Source organism: Cyprinus carpio, chromosome A3 (genome assembly GCF_018340385.1).
Source record: "Cyprinus carpio isolate SPL01 chromosome A3, ASM1834038v1, whole genome shotgun sequence".
Lineage (NCBI taxonomy): Eukaryota > Metazoa > Chordata > Actinopteri > Cypriniformes > Cyprinidae > Cyprinus > Cyprinus carpio.
Genome location: NC_056574.1, coordinates 7,110,198 through 7,132,561, shown reverse-complemented (window position 1 = coordinate 7,132,561; position 22,364 = coordinate 7,110,198). Strand labels below are relative to the sequence as shown.

Sequence of the window (22,364 nt, the reverse complement as noted above, 5' to 3'; positions counted from 1 at the left end):
GGGAATCGGCGACTGCAGACGTGGAGAGACGTAAAACGCGGAGTAGACTTCGACGGGATTCAAACGTACAGCAAAATCTTCAGGGCTTTATTTCACTCAGACATACATTTTCTAGTTTCTAGAGATAAATTGTGATGCGCTATTGTAAAAATAGATTATAGAAATGCATGCAGGGTAAACTGTGAACAATTAGAAGATTTAAAATGGACAATGAGCGTTTATGAATTACCGGGAAGGTAAAATACCTGGTGAATTTTAAACATAGCTCGCAATTAATCGCATTTGATTTAAAGGCACTTGCAATATTCCCAAAGCTATCAATACGCATTAAGAAAAAAATGAATAAAACAACCATTATAAAAATAAACATTCTTTATTACAAGATTCTTAACGGTTTTTAATTTTATTATTTTTATAGTATTGTATTAAATCATACTTTTATTCTACATACACTGTATTATTCTTAATCGATAATTAATGATTATATTATAAAACCATTTTACGTCCATCCACGATGAATCTCCACTCCAGTGTTGACAACTCTCCACATACATGCGTGTTGAGGCGCAGCGCAACCGACCTTCAATCCGCCAAGTCACCCATAGTCCTAATTTCATTGGCTGCGATCGAATTACTGCATTCCTTAACGCGTCTCTGATTGGTTGGCTTCTCTGTCAATCACAGAGCCGCTTCCACCAGCGCGCCCTGATTGGCTATTGCCCCCTTCCCTTTCTCTTCGTGCTGAATCGCGGCGGTGGGTCGAGTCGCCGCCGCTGATGCTGGTATCTCCGGTCGGGCACGTTTAACGTTTTCCCCCCTTCATATTTACCATTCATATTTATCGTGCCCCGTGTGCGGAAAGATAAAGATGGCAGCGGTGGCCCGTCTGGAGGGCCGTGAGTTTGAGTATGTGATGAAGAAGCGCTCGGTGACGGTGGGTCGGAACTCGTCGCAGGGTTCGGTGGACGTGAGCATGGGCCACTCGAGCTTCATCTCCCGCCGGCACCTGGAGATCTTCACCGCCGCCGCGGAGGACACGGGCTCGGGACTGGGCGGAGGAGAGTTTTATCTGCGCTGTCTGGGGAAAAACGGGGTGTTCGTGGACGGGGTGTTTCTGCGTCGGGGGGCGCCACCCCTGCAGCTGCCGAGAGTGTGAGTGATTATAACCTTCATCTTCTTCGTGGTCATCATCGTCTTCGATGTAATTGTTGTTGTTGTGATGAAACACCGGGAGCACGTGCTAGTGTCCCTATGTTGCACATTTTTTTTTTTCGTTTCGCTTTCAGAGCCTCTGGGCTGTGTCTCAAACCCTAGCGAGATGCCTAAGTAGACAGCATTCACGGGCGTCATGTTTACGCAGCGTTTTGGTCATTGTGTACAACATCGTTTTTATACGGTGCACGTAACATTTCTTCTTATCGTAATGCATGGAGCGTGACAGACCTATGAAGATTTTTGAGCCACAAGGGGCGAGTGCAGCATTTTTGGACGCCATACGTGCATGCACTATTTTTGGGGTGTCATAGGTGCGTGCTGCAGCAGATTAGAGCATTACATGCGCGTGTAGCGACATTTTTGAGCCATCGTGGGTATTCAGAATTTTTTTTCAGGGCGTTGCTTTCAACAGTTTGGGGTGTTACAGATATGTGCAACATTTTTAGGCAAGTGTATTTTGCATTTTTCAGCAACAATAGGTGCATGCAGCATTTTGGGAGGCATAGGCACGTGCTGCAGCAATTTTGGGGCATCATAGCCGTGTGGAGCAGTATTTTTGAGCAACAACATGCAAGCAGCATTTTGGGAGTCATAGGCACAAGCTGCAGCAGTTTGGGGTGTTATAGTTGCATGCAGAATTCTGGGCATCATACACATGTGTAACAGCATTTTTGAGCATCATAAGCATGTGTAACAATTTTTGGCCATCATAGGCATGTGTAACAATTTTTGGGCATCAAAGGCATGTGTAACATCGTTTTTGGGCATCATAGGCATGTGTAACATCATTTTAGGCATGTGTAACAGCATTTTTTTAGCATCATAGGCATGTGTAACAGCATTTTTGGGCATCATAGGCATGTGTAACAGCATTTCTGGGTATCATTAGTGCATGCAATAGTTTTGGGATGTTATAGGTGCAGTATTTTTGGACATGATCATAGATGCATGTTTTTGCTTCATATTAAAATGTGTAGCAGCATTGTTTTGGGAACAGTAGATGCATGCAGCATTTTGGGAGTCACAGGCACATATAATGCAGCAGTTTGGCCAATCATAGGTGTATTCAGAAAAATTTGGGGTGCATCGTGGGTATGTGCAGTATTTTGGGATATACGGGGTACATGCAGCAGTTTTGGGCATCATAGGCAAATACAGCAGCATTTTGAGGTGCATCATGGGTATGTGCAGTATTTTGGGTGATAAGAGGTTCATGTAGCAGTTTTGGGCATCATGTGCACATGCGGCATTGATTGATATATTAATAGGTGCACACAGCACCCATTTTAAGCATCATAGACAAGTGCAGCAGTTTTAGGCATCATAAGCAATGTCCTAAAGATGCTGTCTAGGTAGGCAGTTCACCACGTTTTCAAACACAGTTTAAAATTTACATGCATATTCAGACATATGCATGCAAATATATCACCTGTATTAATTGTAAGAAATGTGCGTGAAAGAGAAAATGTGTGTTTTATCATGAAATAATGAGTGTGGTTTTGTCTCAGATGGAGTGTAAAATCACTGAAATGGTGAGATTTGTGTTAACTAGGGGTTTGGGGCTGATATCCTGACTCTATGCATCATATGCTCTTTGTTTCTTATGTGCTTAAGTTCCTTTTTTTTTTTTTTTGGTGCATCTCAGAAAAGTTCGGTTTGCTGTCAGCTGTTTCCATTTTCTTTATTTGTTTGTCTTGAGAAGCTGTTGGACATCTGGGTGTGTTGACATTACCCTGAAGCCGACCTTTGGATGGTGCATTATCTGTTTTGAATGTCTGATTTGTGTTATGTCTCACCCACAGCTGGCCAGCATATTTCAGAATGATTTAGCAGTGTAGATTTGTATGTCTCAGGTATCTTTTTTTTTTATGCATGTCATCAAATCACTGCGTCGAGCACGACTGTAGTGCACACTTATCCCTTTGCTTTTTTAAGCACATGACCCACATATCTCAATATAACAACAAATCTGTTGCACCCTACAGTGCCAGCCTTAAAAGCAATTTTGTGCACAGCCATTTTCAGCCCTGCAAATCTTTCTGTGGAATCCTACACTGATTTAACAAGACATATCACCTCTAGATGATCATCTTGATATGCGGTGTCACATTAAGAGTGAGCTTTCTAAATATGGAAGCATAGCTTACATGTTTGTTTGAGTCCTGTGGAGTTGCAGAGAGATCCTTTGTGCTGACAGACACGAATAAGGCTTTTTATAGCCAACATCTGCTTTAAAATCTAGGGCTCTATAAAATCTGTTTAATTTTGACACGAGTTCGATTTTATTTTTGCCCCAAATTTAGTATTTTCCATTTTAGTTTTAATGGTTTAATTAAATTGTATTAATCGAAAAGGATGTTCAATCCATTAAAGTGATAGGCTAGTTCAAGTTATGTCATCATTTTCTCACCCTCAAGTTGTTTCAGACCTGTGTTTCTTTCTTCTGTTGAACACAAAAGAAGAGATTTTGGAGAATGTGGGTAACCAAACTGTTGACGGTAGCCATTGACTTCCATAGTAGGTTTTTCCATACTATGGAAGTCATTGGCTACCGTCAACTGTCTGATTGCCCACATTCTTCTTCTTCTTCTTCTTCTTTCTTCTACCCACATTTGGAATTTATATATAAAAAGAAAAAAAACTATCAAAATAAATACATAATTAAAATATAAATACTTACAGTTTCTTTTAAAATTTATATATAAAATGATGTATTGTTTTTTTGGAAAGTCTGTGTTGTCGGTTTAAATTGTTCCAGGTTCTGTTATTATTATTTAATACAAATTTACGTACAGTTTTTTTATTATTATTATTATTATTTTTTTCTCAGTAGAAGTCATTTGCGGTTTAACATTCACAGACACTAGTCCATATTACTACATCATTTTGATTAAGTATACCAAGTTTTGATTCATTTATCCAATATTTTGCAGAATTCCATGACATTCCGTGTTATACAGTATAGTCTGCATTTATGCATTTGCACTATGCTTTTATCCAAAGTGACACCCAAAAATGAAAAATGTCATCTATTCACCCTCAAGCTGCTCCAAATCTGTATGAATTTATTTCAACTGTAGAACACAATAAATATATTTTGAAGAATGTTGGTAACCAAAAAGTTGACGGTAGCCATTGACAATAAGCCACTGACTAGCATCAACCGTTAGGTTACCAACACATTTAAAATATCTTTGTTTATGTTCAACAGAAGAGAGAAACTCATACAGATTTGGAACAGCTTGAGGGTGAGTAAATGATGACAACATTATAATTTGGGTGAACTACCTTTTTAAATTTCATTAAAAACAATTATGTTTGTTTGGTATATTCAAGGTATATTCTCTGGGAATCGAACCCATGACCTAAGCATGGCTTGACTTATAATGGCTTACTTATAGGTGACTGCATTAAAATGCCTCACAACATGAGTGTGTTTATAAATGTTATGCTAATTAGACTGCCACTTCTCTGAAGATTAGAAAAGAGCCGTGTCCACATACTGTAATTGGCAAGAAATCAATCTGCCGCACGCGCTGAGACTTGAAGGACGTCCAGATGGTTTGTATGGACTATAAAGGACAGCACGTTGGAGGTAGAGACGCTTTGAGTTTCAATATTGATCAAGAAGCTAAAGACCGTTTAAATAGTGGAGAGTTTCGCTATGATTGGATCTCCAGACTACGCCTAAAAAAAGTCACATTTGCAACCAAAAATATTCATTTGAGAGTGATATTTTTGCTGAGGTCGCCTTTTTTCCTCTATAAGCGTCGTTCTGTTAATGCGTGAGCTCCATTTTAATATTTGCGATCGTTTATAATCGATACTGATATGGCTTCTTGTTATCAAGATCTTTAGTCTATAAGCGTCGTTCTGTTAATGCGTGAGCTTCATATTATTATTATTATTATTATTATTATTATTAGTCCAATAATTGCAATAAGCTTTGTGCTCTGTTACCTTTAATAAACAAAGTATCAACTTAAAAATTCTGCCGAGTTCTTAACGAAATTCAAACAATAAATACAGTTTTGGTGCTCTTTAATTAAATGCATGAGTGATTCGTCCTCAGTCCAAGCGGCACGTGAACCCATCATTTCTTTCTCTTTACTATTATAGTACAAAACAATCATGAATGGACATCAGCAGGTATTTTATAAGATACAGTACATCTTACTGAAATGTCTTATGTAATGGCTCATTCAGTGTTTTAAACTGTTAAAGCTTGTAAATAATGCCACATAACAATGGTTTACCTCAGAATAACCAATCAGCTAGAAAAAAACAAAACTATAAACCGGAGCATTTTGCTAATTTTATGCGCTTTATTGCATATTCGTATTTTTACTTAACCTGTTGACATGATAAGAAAGAAAGCAAGGAGCTAAAGATAAAATTCAACACCTCCTATATAATTGCATGTTACTAATGAAGACAAACAGATTGGATGTGTGCAAGACATACGACAACATTTATAGGATGCATTAATTAGGAGCACAAACTACACTCCAGGGCCAAGTGATGCTGATATAGTTATAGTCCGTGATATTGGCACAGATTCAGTTCTCAAGTTGGGAAAGATGTTTAGTTCCCACTTTAACTGAACCTTAGTTCCTAGGACATCTAAAGATGGATTAAAATACTGATAAAGACAAATAAAGATGTGTTTTTAATTATGTCAGAGGAGCTATTATTTTGACCTTACAGCTGTTGCATTCAAGCAGATGAAAGAGATTTTATGGAAAGACCGTAAAAATCTACTAAAGTATTTTCCACATTGTTTATCGTTATATTAACAGCAGAACATTTCATTTATGTGCAGCAATATAACAATAAACGGCAATATTTATTTTCATACACACACCTATATGATTTTATTTTATTAGATCTAAAAATACCAAACTATTTGCTAATGACTTTGTTTTATTTATTTATTCATCAATAATTTATATTTCAAATATGCCTTCATAGTGTTAGGAGTCTGCTGTAGACAAGACTAGACCGCTGGAGGAGTGAGTCAGGTTTTAATATCTGTTATAAAACAGCCTAGTGTCTTTTTTCCTGTTGTAAGGCAGTGAGTCACTGGGAATGGGGTTGTTTCTGTCTGGAAAGTGTTAGGGTTTGGTGCTTTGGTCTGTCTTTGAGCACACACACCCCTGCTGATGACATAAGTTTTAGAGTCAAATCAGTTCTCCTTCTCTCCTGTAGGTTTTTTTTTTTTTTTTTTTCTGTTGCTTTGAAAATGATCCAGTTTTTTTTTTTTTTTTTTTTTTTTTTTTTTTTTTTTTTTTTTTAGATAAACATGCATTTTCTGTTAAACCTCTTTGAAATGAATTGAATTGCATTGAAAATAATTCAGTCAGTGGTAAATAGTCATATAGTGTCTTATTGCTGCTAAACTCAGTTTTGAGTGTAAGGCTTGGCATAGGGATGTAACGATTAACCGCAAGCCGGTTGAAAACCGATTCAAATATGTGACTATTCAAATCGGATGAGGTGCTAAACAAATCGCGAGAAAAGTTTAGATGGTATTTTTTTCTTTTCATCTTGCCTCTGTATAATGCATATTAAAGTTCATAAGTGCAGAGCTGCTTTGTTTACAGCAGAAACCAAGGAAACGCTTTAAGCGCCACCTGCTGGCAGAGAGTGAATCTGTGTCTCGTTCAGCTCATCTGCTGTTTCTGTTTCATGCAGATACTATTTAGGTATAGTTTCACAAAACCGAAGTCAAACCATTCTTTTTGAAATTATTCAATCTAATTTAGATTAAAAACTGCTCATGTTGCATGTATGCAGCATCTTTGTTTGAATCATGATAACAATGCAGTGGTTGCCTCTAATTTTAAATGGAAAGAGCACAGACAAATCCTTAATTTGTTTATATGAAGAGATTTCTTTTATTTGTGTTACTTCTTTTCTTTCATTTGGGGCTTGTTTTAAAATTTCAATTTAGTTTTTTTTTTAATTTACATTTACATTATATTTAAATTTTTTCATTTAGCAGACGCTTTTATCCAAAGCAACTTACAAATGAGGACAATAGAAGCAATCAAAACCAACAAAAGAGCAATAAAATGCAAGTGCTATATTAGTATATTACTATAGTGTTATATTTCAGTTTCACAAAGAAATGTGCAGCATTCTGTCAACGCAATAATAAAAGGACACATTCAATTTATAATTTGTCTTAAATCTCATTTTGTAAAAAGAAAAAAAAATTGTGAATCGAATCGTGAAATCAAAATCATGAATCAAATTGAATCATGAAATCAAAATCATGAGTCAAATTGAATCGTGAAATCAAAACCGTGAATACAATTGTGAAATCAAAATCACGAATCGGATCATGAAATCAAAATCGTGAATCGAATCGTGAAATCAAAATTATGAATCGGATTGAATCGTGAAATCAAAATCGTGAATCGAATCGTGAAATCAAAATTATGAATCGGATTGAATCGTGAAATCAAAATCGTGAATCGAATCTTGAAATCAAAATTATGAATCAGATTGAATCGTGAAATCAAAATCGTGAATCGAATCGAATCCTGGAATCAAAATCATGAATTGAATCGTGAGTTGAGTGAATCGTTACATCCCTAGCTTGGCACGATTCCTCTGCTTCAGAGCGGTGCAGACTGAAGGGAGTCTCAACACTCCCTCAGTAGTCAAATACCTTCAGTGTCGTTAGTTAAGGGCACAGTAAAAGCTGTAGTGTGTCACTCAACCATTTTGGTGCTAAAATCTAATGGGGGAAAAAGTGCTTAAATATTTTCACTTTTACTTTTCAGCCATTATTTTTTTAGAAAATTAACACACAAAAGAAAAAAAAAAATCAAAGTTTTTTGTGTTTGGTTAAACCAGGCTTCCTGTGCGAGATCTTTTTGTAGAAACTGTGTTCTGGTGTTTTGTGGTTGAGATGCAAGGAGATATGCAGGAACAAGTCTGTTCGGGTTACACACACACACACACACACACACACACGTCTCAGGGAGGAATGTGAGGGCTTGAGATCCCAACATTCCTGTTTTAAAGAGTTCCTCGTAGTTGCCATGACGAGATTGTGCTCGGAATGGCTGCCTGGAGCAGAAACACATTTAACATTCAATCCTGAATAATCGAATTACAATTTGCATGAACAGAACGATTGTTGGATATCTGACAAAGACAGCTGAGCAAAGTTTAATGAATGTTTACTGAAAGAGTTTCAACAATTTATGTGAGAATGATTGTTATCTTCTTCTCTGAAATGCATTTGTTAAAAACTAGTACTTTTCTTAAACATTTGATTTTTTTCTTTCTATTGTGTCTCTAAGTCTCTCAGTTTGTAAATGAGTTGTGTTATAATTAAGTAACTACTAAGTATCAGTGCTGAATGCTGAGTGTTTATGGAGATATCGATGGTTAAAGAGATATGATCAAGCAAAGTAATATATTTTTATCTTTGAAATGCAAAGTAAGATATTTTTTACAAAAACCTTTGTCACTTTATTGACATTCCAGGTGACCAAAACCTAGAAAGATCCAAAAACAGGGTTTCTGTAGATACGAAAAAGGTCTTAAAAAGTATTAATTCACCCCTTTCACAGATTAAGGCCTTATAAAAGTCTTAAATCAGAGCAGAATGAAGTCCTGGCATGCACTGAAAATACATGAAATGTTGCATGCACTGAAAATAAAATAAAACAAATTATTTAAATAAATAAAAATTGATCATACTCAGTATTTCTGTCTTGTTTTGTATCAAGATGCATTTACTTGAGATGCAAAATGAAGATAGTTGAAGTCTTGTTTCATGAGAAATTGAATAAAAGTCAGTCAGTTTGTGCTTAAAACAAGCACAAAATCAGTCAGTGGCATATATGAAAACTTGTTTCCGTTTGAATTAAGCTGTTTTTTCGGAGCCCGTTGGCAGATATTTTTTAATCTTTGATACACAAAATAAGAATTTAGTGAGACCTCAGAAGTTGCAGAAATTTTTAGATCACTGACCTTTTTGAGGTTTTGTTCAGCTGAACTTTCAGTGGAGGCAAAGAAAACTCGCAGGTTTCATTTAAATGATCTTAATTTATGTTTTGAAGATTGACCAAAGGCTTTATGGGTTTGGAATGATATCAGAATGAGTAAATGATGGCACAATTTTCATTCCAGGGTCAACTCTCCATTTAATATGTGTGTAATGTCTTAGTCATGAATATTTTTAAATGTAGCTGTTTAGTTTGAGTAAACTTTGTGGTTTGGACTGGAGAGGAATTTCTGTAAATTCCTGTGTCGTGTAGAACATCAAACTCTGAATAGTTTTTTCCACAACATGACCTCGAGGAATGGACTCGTTACTCCAGAGAGGTCCAGCAGATGTTGTTGATAAAGTGTGTCGGTGCGCTGCTCGTTCATGACTGCTGCCCAGTGTGCAGATGTTTTACTCGAGCACAAATCATAAGGCCAGATCATGAGTGTGTCTTGTTGGATGTGGAAAATGTTGCCTTTTTTTTTTTTTGTTTATAAGTGAATTGTTTATTGTAGTTTGCGTGACACATTTCTCTTCAGGCTCTAATCAAGAGCAGATTTGCCCACTGTGGAGATTGCAGTTTACCACAAGGTTTCAGTCGTTAACGTTAGTTGACGTAAGCTAGCAATGAACAGTGCTTCTACAGAAGCATTAGAGGTAACTCACTCTTTCCAGCACACAAATATGTAACAAAACACCATTGAATGTCTAAAAAACAGATGTTTTTAGCTGCATCGCCCAGCACTAGTGACATGAATTTACAGTAGTATACTAAACACTTCAAAAAGGTCAAAGGTTTAACCAAAGAAATAATGAACTTAATTTTAGATTCAGAACATATTAATTTGTTTCATTTCAATATTACTTTCATCATTTACTGCTACATTTTTAGAATCAAAAGCTGTATATGGTAACATTAGTTAAAAAAAAATAAATTACTTGAAATAAAACAAATTTTAACTAAACTAAAATATAAGAAAATATTACATAAATATTTAAAAGAAAAATATAAAACATATTTATATACATTATATAAAATAAACACAAGCTGAAACAAGCAAAATACATTTATATAAAATAAAACACCTGTAAATAAAACACACTACAAACAAAATACATTTATACAAAATAAAAAATGTTTACATACATTTATATGTAATATAAAATATAATAAAAACATTTTATTTCAACTAAATTGTGATGTGATGTAGCGAAATAACTAAGACTGAAACTGAAATAAAAATGTATAAACACTATATAAACACAAAAAACCACAAACCAAAAATCACGCACAACAAAATTACTAAAATTTAAAATGAAAATGGAAAATATTAAACTAAAAACTAGTTCAAAGTAATTCATACAAACTATAATAGTCGTATCTCAGTGATACTAAAATTGCACTAAACATATGTATTTTTACAACATTAGCTAAGATTAATAAATGCTTTACATGTTAGTTAATAATGCATTAACTAGTGCTAATGATAATGTGGTTTTGGTTGGAAAAACACCAATTTAATTAAGTTACATTAGCTTAATTTGGAAATTAGTTTAATGAAAGAAAAAAAGAATATTGTTGTGAACTGAAGAGTAAAAACAGGAGTTTGCAAAGGAACAAAAACTAAATTAAGTCAACAACAAAAACAATTAGGATCTATTTAATTGAGATGCAAAATGTTGCTTGCTTTTCAGTAAACTTGTTTTTGGCAGCATGCATAAAAACTATTCATTGTTTAAAGATGCATAACAAAATAACATTATGTACAGTTGATATTATCTAAACTAAAATTGACAATCAGAATGAATTGAAAAGAAAGTATTGCACAAGCATCAAATCACTTTTAGTAGACTAAAGAGTTTGTCTGTATTGTAAAAGTTGAAACTGATTTCAGATAAGCACAGATTTCTTCTCACGCATTTAGTTTCTTAAAGTTGAGTCCAGATGTTGGCCGTAGCTTGACTCCATGTTTATTCCCGACACGTATGAATGTCTGCTCTGTTCCTGAACGAAGGCAGAATGAAATCCTCCTTTCATTTATTAGTGAATAAGCAGGATTTGGGGATAATTGAAGACGCTGGGTGTGATTGGTGTGCATGTGTGCCAGGTCTGCAGGGGCCTGGCGCAAAGTTTAGTACAAGGTTTGGCACAGAAACACCTCACCCAGTGCCAACCATATGGACGGTGACGCCGGAGCGGAGAGACTGAACTCCTTCAAGAGCTGTACCAGTTCGGATACGTTTTCTTTCCCTTTTGTCTTCTCGGGTTAACAAGTGCATGTTTCTGAATTAAACTGATACACAAATCATTGATGTAAGTCTTTCTACAGCAGTGTCAATAATTCAAAACTTGTAGCAATGTTTACTTAATTGAGAAAGACTTGAAGAGTACATGCACTTATCATTTTAATATTTATGTGATTATTTATAATCATTCTGGAAGGATTATTCATGATTTATTGTTTAGTTTACAATGGAATGAAAACTAAATGCATTTTTTTAACTCATAATTAGACAAGAAGCATCTGTTTAATTGACAAACTGTTGGTTGTTTTGTTGCTTTTTCCAATAAAATGTTGTAATCATTGGCAGAATGTAAGGATTGTTGGTGATGACCTGGAAGAAAAAAAAACTTAAACTGAAATTAATACATAAAAACTGATCTAAAATAGTAGTTTAAAGACACACACAAAATAACTTCATGAAAAGTAAAAATTAAAAATAAACTGAAATTGGAAATCAAAATGCATAAAATGAAAATAGATGAAATCGCAAACGTGTCAGATCAGTCTGTTATGACGATGAGAAATGTTTTAATAATTTGATATTATTTCAGTGATTCAGTTCAACCTGTCAGATTTAACAAAACTGATTCAAAACAATTGATTCAACAATTAGTTTGCATCAAAAATGCTCATTAAATCTCTGTTTCTTAAATTGATTTATTAAAATGTATGTAAATGTTGCTGTTTATTGCTTTATTAAATAAAATAAAAATAAAATACATTTAAATTTAATAAATTTAATAATATTAAATAAAAATAAATTTATCTAAATAAAAATAATATATAAATAAATATAACAATATTAATATTTCACTTTTTTTAAATAAAGGGCTTTTTTTAAGTGGCATTTCATTTTGGAAGAATTGTGATTTATTAAATATTTATTGAACATATAATGCTGTGTGATTAGCAGTGCTAAAATAACTGGTTTCTGTGAGCCGTGTTTGGTCATGTTTTGGTGGGTGAAGGGACTTGTTTACTCCTGGGGCTGGTAGTGTTAACACTGAATATTAGTTCGTCAAGGGGGCGGTTAATTTTAGCATCGCTTGGAGATCTGCTTATACTCCTGAGCTTTATAACCACAGTCGTCTCAGCCAAAGGAAACTTCTGTCTGAGGCACGTTGAGAGTGTTTACATGCATTTAATAAACGGATTACACGTATTAAACTGACTGCACATATAAACATCCCGAACTGTGAGTTTCTCTGTTTCTCTGCCTGTTTTTCTGATTTCATTTTGCATGTAAAAACCTTGTTCACTAGGACTCATTAAAAAACATTCTCGCATAGATTAATATGATGACTTCAGACTCTTTAAAAGCCCTCTTCTCTGCCTTAAACGCTCCACACACGTGTTTTGGGAGCCTGAAGCTTTGTTTTGGCCGCAGATCTCATTGTTAGGTTCATGTTGATGCTTGTTCGATCTATAAAGACTCTCTCTCTTTCTCTTTCTCAGGTGCACGTTTCGGTTCCCCAGTACGAACATCAAGATCACATTCACTGCGCTGGCGAGCGTCAAGCGTGAGAAGCAGGAACCGGAGTCTCCGGTGAAAGCGGTTCAGCCACAGATCTCCCCTTTAACCATCAACATCCCCGATAACATCGCTCACCTCATGAGCCCCCTGCCCTCGCCCACCGGCACCATCAGGTACAAACACAGCATTATCAGCACACACCATCAGGTATAAACACTTTATAACCAGCGCACACACAGCAACCCGCCAACTTTATATCATAACCAACACACTCCTTTAGGTACAAACACAGTATAACCAACACACACCATTAGGTTAATGGACAAAGCAATTTGTGAAAAATGTACAATATGTTTCTTATTTTGTTGGTGATGGGAACCTTAGAAGATTGCAGGATCAAACTTTTAATGTGCATTTGGCCAAGATTCATTCTTTTGTCTTGCACATGCAAACAAAAAGTAATACTATTTGAATCAACTAACAATTAAGAATGGGAGTTTGCATTGGAACAAAGCCTAAATAAAAAAAATAATAATAAAAAAATCTCCCAATTAGGTTGGAAACATCTGTTTAATTGACATGCAAATGCTTGGTTTGTTGCCTTTGGCAGAACAGAAATATTGTTGCCTTGTAAGCAGTGTTAATTTTGACAGCAAATTTTGATTAAGTATTTAGTTTTAATCATAATCTTTTGACTAAAATGCCATTTAGTTTTAGTCATATTTTAGTCATCTGAATTTAGTTTAAGTCTGCTAAATATCATAAGATTTTAGTAGACTGAATCTACAGTAAATTTAGTCGGTTAAAATCTAATGGGTTTTAGTTACAGTGCATTTATTAAGCATTTCTCTAAAATTTCCAAACTTATTATATAGGTTTGATATTAAGGTTTTATCATGATAGACATGATTTAACTGCAGTGAGACACAACATGCCTTCATGTTAAAATGAAATAAAACAACTTCTCATAAAGAAAAAGAACATGGTCTTCATTTAAATAAAAAACCAATGGTTATATAGGTAAATTATGCATTCCTTATAGCAACTCGTTTACCATATTCTTTATTTTTTCAAGCAGACGTATTTATTTCTATTTCATATGTGCGCATCTAACCTCTGAACCACGCAGCAGATTCGTTCTGGATGAATCTCTTGATTCTCTTCCCAAATTGTCCCTCCCTAAAATTTTCATCTCGTTATTATTCGTTGACAAAAATGTCAATAGATTTACGTCATGGTTTTTGTCATTCAAATAGAGTTTTAGTTCGTTATCGTCTTGTTGTCGTCTGTGTAAAAAATGTTGTTGACAAATTATTCATCAACGAAATTAACACTGCTTGTAAGGACTGAAAACTTAACGCATAAAAACTAAAAACTATAATTGTCCAAAAGTGCATGTGAAAAAATGTTTAAAAGTTTATTAAAAATACAAAAGCAGTTTAATTGATTAAACTTGTCAGATTTAGTGAATTTATAAAAAAAAATTAAACAATTAATTTGCATCAAAAATGCTCATGAAAGTCTGTTTTTTGTTGTTTTGTTTTAATTAAAATATAAATAATTGATGTTTAGCGCTATATTGTTGCATATAAATAAAATTATTAAATATAATTATAAATATTTCTATATTTAATCTATGTATGTATGTGTGTATATATATATATATATATATAAATAAAAAAAGTTTTAGTTAATGAAACAACACAGAGATAATTCATATAGCAGAATAATATGAAATCTTTCCTGTATACGAAAAGATTTCACGAGCATTTGGAGCAGAAACGGTGATGTTCTTGTCGAGTAGGAGTTGGTGGTTTGTGTTTGTGTCTGAATTGCGGCTGCAGCTGTGTCCTTTATGTGCCACTTTTGATATGATTGATTTAATTGAGTTTGGCTGCCACACAAATGAGACAGTTTCCTTTTCTGCATAGAAATTAAACCTCCTCCTTCCCTGCGGTCCATCTGTTTCCACCGCTCGGTTTCTGATGATGGTTTTGGAGTGTTTGGTAATGCATTTCTCTGTGGTTTCTCCATCAGCGCTGCTAACTCGTGTCCGTCCAGTCCGCGTGGTGCGGGGTCGTCCGGCTACAGGCTGGGCAGGATCGTGCCTGACCTGCAGCTCATGAATGAGAACTCTCAGTCTGAGAACGACAAGGAGGCGTCAGGAGAAGACAGTCCAAAGGTGACGAACGCTTTCTGTACTGATAAACCTCACACTAGCCGAGGGGTAATGATCAGAGAGATCTAGCACCAGTCAGAAGTTAGGAATCATTCAGATTTTTAGTAATGTTTCTGAAGGAAGTCTCTTATTGATCACCAAGACATTTATTTGATCAAAAATACTGTCAAAACGAAAAGAACTGTTTTCTCTTTTTGAAAATATAAAAAAAATATAATTTATTGCTGGGAAGTAAAGCTGTATTTTCAGCATCATTACTCCAGTCCTCAGTGTCACATGATCCTTCAGAAATCAGTCTGATATGCTTCAGTATTTTTGTGGAAATGATGATCGTTTCTAGTAAGTAAAAAACATGAAAGAAAGAAAGAAATGGAATACTTTTTCGATGCATTAAATTGTCAATGACGTTTATAATGTTACAGAAGATTTTGATTTCAAATAAATGCTGTTCTTTTCAACTTTCTATTTCTTTATTCATCAAATAAAATGTATCTCAGTATCCACACAAGTATGAAGCAGCACAACTGATAATAATCAGAAATGTTTCATATCAGAATGATTTCTGAAGGATCATGTGACACTGAAGGCTGGAGTAATGATGCTGAAAATCCAACCTTGATCACAGGAATAAATTACATTTTACAATATATTCACATAGAACACTCTTTGAATTATTAAGGATATTTCACAATATTACTGGTGAACAGAAGAGACTTCTTTCCTCCCGAAATCTTACTTATTCAACATTTTTGACAGATAGTGTACAGCACCTGGAGAAAGTGTCCGTCTGTTCTGATCCGGTCTGAATGAGTTGATCTGAAAGGTGAAATCCTCTGTTTCTCTAGGACGACTCCAAACCCCCGTACTCGTACGCTCAGTTGATCGTTCAGGCCATCACGCTGGCGCAGGACAAGCAGCTAACACTAAACGGCATCTACACACACATCACCAAGAACTACCCGTACTACAGGACGGCAGACAAGGGCTGGCAGGTCAGTAGCACACGTCCGATCAGCTGAAGACCATGCTGTGTGAACTGACCGGCGTTACAGTCAATCATCTATCTCAGGGATATCTGGAAAATATCAGGCGGTTTTGGCACTCTATGAGCATTGTGCTTTGAAGTTTATTGCGTTTTTGAGTAAAGTTTAGTTGTCTAATTTCTTTTTTTCCCCTTCAGAATTATGGAGAAAATGCAATCTCTATTTTAAAACACACACACACACACACACACACACACACACACACACACACACATATATTATTTATATATATATATTATATAAAACTTCTGAGTTTCAGATTCTCAGTTTATCCAGAATTATGCCATTTTCGGTTGTATGCAAGAAAATGTCCTGCATTCTTTACTTTTTAATGAAAAATTACAATAATTTAAAAATATTTTTTTTGAAATTAATTTCTGTGTCATTTTTAAGTTTAGATTTATATTGCATTTTTAGCAATTTTGTACTTTTGTCTTTTTTATTTATAAAAGGCGGATTATTTTTGTTGTATCTTCATTTTTTTTAGTATATAAACTAAAACTATGTTTATATAAATGTACAGTTGTGGTCAGAATTTGACATGCACTTTGCATTTCTCCTAAATGTTAATTATTTTACCAAAGTAAGAGGGATCATACGAAAGCATGTTATTTTTTATTTAGTACTTGATGAGAAATATCTTATTCAGGTCAGTACTAAAAAAAAAAAAAAAAACTATATATATGTATAACATCAGTATTATCTAGATTGGGTTTATTAAGACAATATTAGATATACAATTGTAGACTTATTTATTTTCTACATTTTCCTTCATTTTATTTATTTAATATTTTTTGTACAAATAATAAAAATGATTTCTGATGACCGTGTCTGTCTGAAACGGCTGAAGATGTCAGTTGGCAGTATGAATGCATTTCTCTCTTTCAGAACTCGATTCGTCATAACCTGTCGCTGAATCGCTACTTCCTCAAAGTCCCGCGCTCACAGGAAGAGCCGGGCAAGGGCTCATTCTGGAGGATAGACCCGTCGTCTGAGAGCAAACTCGTGGAGCAGGCATTCAGGAAACGCCGGCCGCGGGGCGTCCCGTGCTTCAGGACCCCGCTGGGACCCCTCTCATCCAGGTCAGGCTTGTGACACTCACCTTTACAACGTACGATTAATCTCGTACATTCCTCTTATCAATGTTGCGCTGCTTAATAGTTTTGTGGAAACTGTGATACTTTTTTTTTTTCAGGATTGTTTGATGAATAGAAAGTTCAAAAGAACAGCATTTATTTGAAATGGGAATTACTTTTGACAATATAAATGTCTTCACTGACACTTTTGATCAGTTTAATGCATCTTTGCTGAATGAAACTAAATCTTATTGACCGGTAGTGTACGTGAAACGCATCCTGATGTGTTGGTCTGTAATAACAGGAGCGCCCCGGCGTCGCCCAATCACTCGGGCATTCTCTCCGCCCACTCCAGCGCTGCGCAGACCCCCGACAGCCTATCACGGGAAGGCTCACCTGTTCCCATGGAGCCAGAGCCCGCCTCTGCCCCGCCCCCTGCTCCTGCTCCTGCTCCTGCCGCTGCTGTCCAACCCAAACTAGCTGTGATTCAAGAGGCCCGGTTTACCCAGAACACCACAGGTACTCAAACACTTTACTCTCAGAGATTCATGATCTTTATCGTTATTTTTATCATATTTATAATCTATGATGGTCATATTAATTTATTGTTTTTATTTACTTATTTTTATAATCCAAATAATTACAAATTATCAGTATCAGTAAGATTCTGTGCATCATATATATATATATATATATCTTAGTTTACACAAAAATTGTATTATTTGTAAAACCAATTTACATAATCATATAACAAATCAACTATCCACAAAAGTAATTAATTAAACCTGTTTTTGTTATGGGCCTTAAAAATACAATTGCTTATTATTACAGGGTTATTACAGTTAATTAAACCATTAAAAAATTAAATAAGTAATTCCAAATAAAATAAAATTTAACCAAAAGAAAATAAAATTTTATATATATATATATATATATATATGTATGTATATATATGTATATGTGTATATATATATATATATATATATATATATATATATATATATATATATATATATATATATATATATATATATATATATATATATTAGGGCTGTCAAATGATTAATCACGATTAATCACATCCAAAATAAAAGTTTTGTTTACATAATATATGTATGTGTACAGGGTATATTTATTATGTATATATAAAAACACACACATAAATTATATATTTAGAAAATATTTACATGTATATACATTTATATATTTATATTCTTATATTTTATATTATATATAAATATATTTAATATATAAACATAACATATTCTTCTTAAATGTATACATGCATGTGTGTGTATTTATATATGCATAATAAATATACACAGTATACACACATATATTATGTAAACAAAACGTCAATTAAAGAATATATAAATAACAATAATTTAGTATTATTTACACATTCTTAAATATATATATATATATATATATATATATATATATATATATATATATATATATATATATATATATACACATATACATATATATACATACATATATATATATATATATATATATATATATATATATATATATATAATATATATATATAAACAAACTAAACTTTTTTTTTTTCAGATGGTTGCCAAGGTAATATTTCAAATTTTTATTTGAATTTGATGTACTACATTACTGAAAAAAAAAAAAAAAATTAAAACTGTACAGACATAAAAAAAAACATTGAACAAAATTACTAAAACTTAAATTTTAAAATAGAAACTGAAAATTAAAAAAAAAAAAAAAAAATTCTAAATACTAATAAAATCATCTTAAAATCATAATAGGTTCTCTGTGATACTAAAATAACGATGCTGTGCATCATTAGTGCATCAGTTAGTTTAGAAGTGTGTGCTTGTCTTCTCTCTCAGCGTCTCCCATCAGCACCCAGCCTGTTCTGATCGCTGTCCAGCGTTCGTTAACGCAGACGATCAAACCCGTCACGTACGCTGTGGCCGCCCCCGTCACGTCCTCCACGTCTGCACAGCCGCTGATGCAGACGGTGCACGTGGTGCATCAGATCCCTGCGGTGGCCGTCAGTACCATCGGCGGAGCCAACCTGCAGCCTGCCATCAAAGCAGAACCGCTGGAGAACGGAGAGGAGGTCAAAGGTGAGAACTTCGGTCAAGCAGCTTGACCTGGTTTGAGTTTCTACAGATAATGTTAGTAACAAAATGTGTCTTTGTCTCTCTTCAGTGAAGGTAGAGTCGGTTCCCGGCATCAATCACGGCTCTATAGGCTCAGCCAATAGGATCATTCAAAGCAGCACTGCAGCCACGCCCCTCCAGACGGTTACCATAGTGCAACAAGCCCCACTGGGTCAGCACCAACTGCCAATCAAAGCCATCACCCAGAATGGTACTCATGTAGTGCCCATCGCCACAGCGATACAGAGCCAGGCTAACGCAGGTATTCATTCACACGTCTCATATCACGTTAAACATTAATCATATCATGCCATAAAAACTGAATTTAAATACCAATTTATTTTCTTTCTATTCATTTTTTGGTTGTTGTTGTTGTTGTCCCCCATTAACAACTGAAGAAGTCATGAAAATTGGTGAACTCTTAAATCATGGGTATTTCAATATAGAAAATGAAATTTTTATATTATATTTCTATATTTGCTTTACAATTTTCCTATTTCTCTAGCTCAGCCTGTCTCAAAATAAAAGCTCAAGACTTTAACTCTTGAACGTGAGGAAATTGTAGTAGTGAAATTACAATAATTATGAATTAAAATGATTTATATATTTATTATAAAATATGAATTAACCCTTTATAATGATGCACAAGTTAATTCTAATGACAATAAAGAAAACCAAAAGCTCATGGTTTTAACTCTTGAAAGTGAAGAGAATAAACAGGAAATGTTGTACTTTTGCTACTGTAAAGTAAAATAATTCATATACGTGAAACATTTATATTTTTTTTTGCAACAGAAGCAAAACAAAAATGTAAAAAAAAAAAGTTATTGAAATTGAAGAAATTAAGTCAATTCTTGTAACTGTACTACTGTAACATAATATTATTACGTTAATTATGAAATATATTTTTAACAACCGCAGTAACTCATCGAAGTGAAGAAAATGTGAATTCTAATGTCAAAAAATGCTTAAACTCTTGAACATATAGCCTACTAACTCATTTATTTACAGTGCTTTTGTTTTGCAGTAGTAGTAGTAATATATTTCTGTCTTAGAAATATTATAATATTATAATGTCAGGCTGCGACCCAAGACTTGGGAGAGAATCGTAATGTTAAAGGTCTCTTTCTGTCTGTCTCCAGTGTCGAGTCCGTTACACATGTTGGCCGCTCACGCCTCGGCATCCGCCTCGCTCCCCACGAAGAGACAGAACGGAGAAAACGGCAGCGAGCCGCCGGAGAGCAAACGATTGAAAACCCAGGACGAAGAACACGCCGTCACCACCGACCCGAACGGAACCGCTGCGGACACAAACTCCACCAGCCAGCACAACTAGTCAGCCATTAACCACCACCACCTCTTTCCCTCCCTCCTTCTCTAGTTTTCTCTTTTTCTCATCTCATCACGGTTTCTCTTCCATCCAGCAGCTCACGGTGCCAAAACTCAAGGCTTGGACAGTAACTCTTTGAGCCGAAGCAAAAACGTCAAAAAAGAACCAAATGCATAAAATACTATCTGTTTTCTGTCTGTTTCCGCAGCAACCCTTCTCCCTGTTTTCCGTTTTATCACTCAAACGCCTGATTGGACAAAAACTTGCACCTCGAAACTCAAGAGCAACTGCCATCTGGTCCATAACTGGGCATTTTATTACAGACTTTGGAGGTGTTCGATCGGCTTGGATTCCGTTCTTTGGGAGTCATGGTGATTTTTAGGGAAAAATGCACGCTATCCCGGAGGTTTTGCGACGTGCGATGCCCTCCGGATGTGCAGATGTTGATCCCATCTTGACCTCGGAACCCAAAGGATTCTAGAACCTCCGGAACTCATGTGTTGCTCACAGCACACTGAGAATTCCAGAACTCCCGCTTGCGGAATCCGGATTTTATTTTATTTATATATTTTTTTTTTTTTCGCTGACAGCGGAACACTGGCTTCGATCCAACATTCCAAAGTTTGAAAGTCCACTACGGAGGATGGAAATCCAAGAGGATGTCCTGGAATGCAATTACACACCATGAACCGCACATAGATTGTTGTCTTTTTTTTTTAAAATAGTGCATACTAGGGCTGAACGTGGAGCCAAAGGGATCAAAATATTCCGAAACACATCAGATATTCCTGAACTTTCGGCAGCTAGCCTGACAGCATCCCCCAGCCGTCGTAGTGGATGTAATATGCAGTATTTTGTGTATTCATACGTGGAGCATAGGATCTGGGCGTGTTTTCAGTTATAGAGACGTTTTAAAAAGTAATAATAACAATATATATAAGCAGCAGCAGCAGCAGCATATGAGCAGAAGTGGACATGGGACGTCCGGGACTGTGTCTGTTTTCTGTTTAGTGAAACTAAGCGTAGTTTGTTTTCTAAGATGGATAAAAATGTATCAATGGAGTATTTCCTTCCTATGTTTTTCCCTCTCTGTTTATTTTTAAATCTGAGCAAAACCGGCTTTGTTACACCGACATATTTTCATACAGGTGCTCGAGTGGATGTGTCATTTCCATGTGTAGTCAAACTGTTTTCATCCAGCTTGCATGTAACGGACTAGACAAACGTACCTGAGCCGTCGATTTAAACATGTCATTCAGAAAAAAAAAAAGTAAAAAAAAAAACAAGATACGAGAACCTGTTTCGAATCAGACCAGGTCTGCACTTGATTAGACTGTTCTTTTTGTTTATTTTTCCCCTGTTTCCTTTCCGTTTCGTTCCCTTTTCTTTTTAGGCTGTATTGGTGTAGGCTTAATGATTTGATTCTGGTCAGGCCGGTGAGTCTGACGGATTATATATGTTTCAAACAAAAGCAAAAAAAAAATAATATGATTAATGTTTGTTCTGCTTCAGTGGGTCAATGCTTTTTTTTTATATATATAAATTAATTTAAACCTTATTCTTATGATGTTCTTGTCTTTTCTTCAGTGAAATGCATATAATAACTA

At 34.9% G+C, this 22,364-nt stretch overlaps 1 protein-coding gene across 1 annotated transcript; it reads left to right on the top strand.

Moving 5' to 3' along the window:
* Nucleotides 1-460: 460 nt before the first annotated feature.
* Nucleotides 461-22,315, top strand: LOC109107262 (forkhead box protein K2-like). Its single transcript, XM_042716811.1, has 9 exons — nt 461-1,152; nt 12,964-13,155; nt 15,020-15,164; nt 16,007-16,153; nt 17,093-17,286; nt 17,585-17,799; nt 19,152-19,391; nt 19,477-19,689; nt 20,570-22,315. The coding sequence occupies exons 1-9, from the start codon at nt 869-871 to the stop codon at nt 20,761-20,763; spliced, it is 1,824 nt and encodes a 607-aa protein (XP_042572745.1). The 5' UTR covers nt 461-868; the 3' UTR covers nt 20,764-22,315.
* The last annotated feature ends 49 nt before the right edge of the window (nt 22,316-22,364 follow it).

Coding starts and splice junctions, on each gene's coding strand:
- LOC109107262 (XM_042716811.1), top strand. CDS start 869: ATGGCAGCGGTGGCCCGTCTGGAGGGCCGTGAGTTTGAGTATGTGATG. Junction 17,800..19,151: donor GTTTACCCAGAACACCACAG/GTACTCAAACAC, acceptor CTTCTCTCTCAG/CGTCTCCCATCAGCACCCAG. Junction 19,690..20,569: donor ACAGAGCCAGGCTAACGCAG/GTATTCATTCAC, acceptor GTCTGTCTCCAG/TGTCGAGTCCGTTACACATG.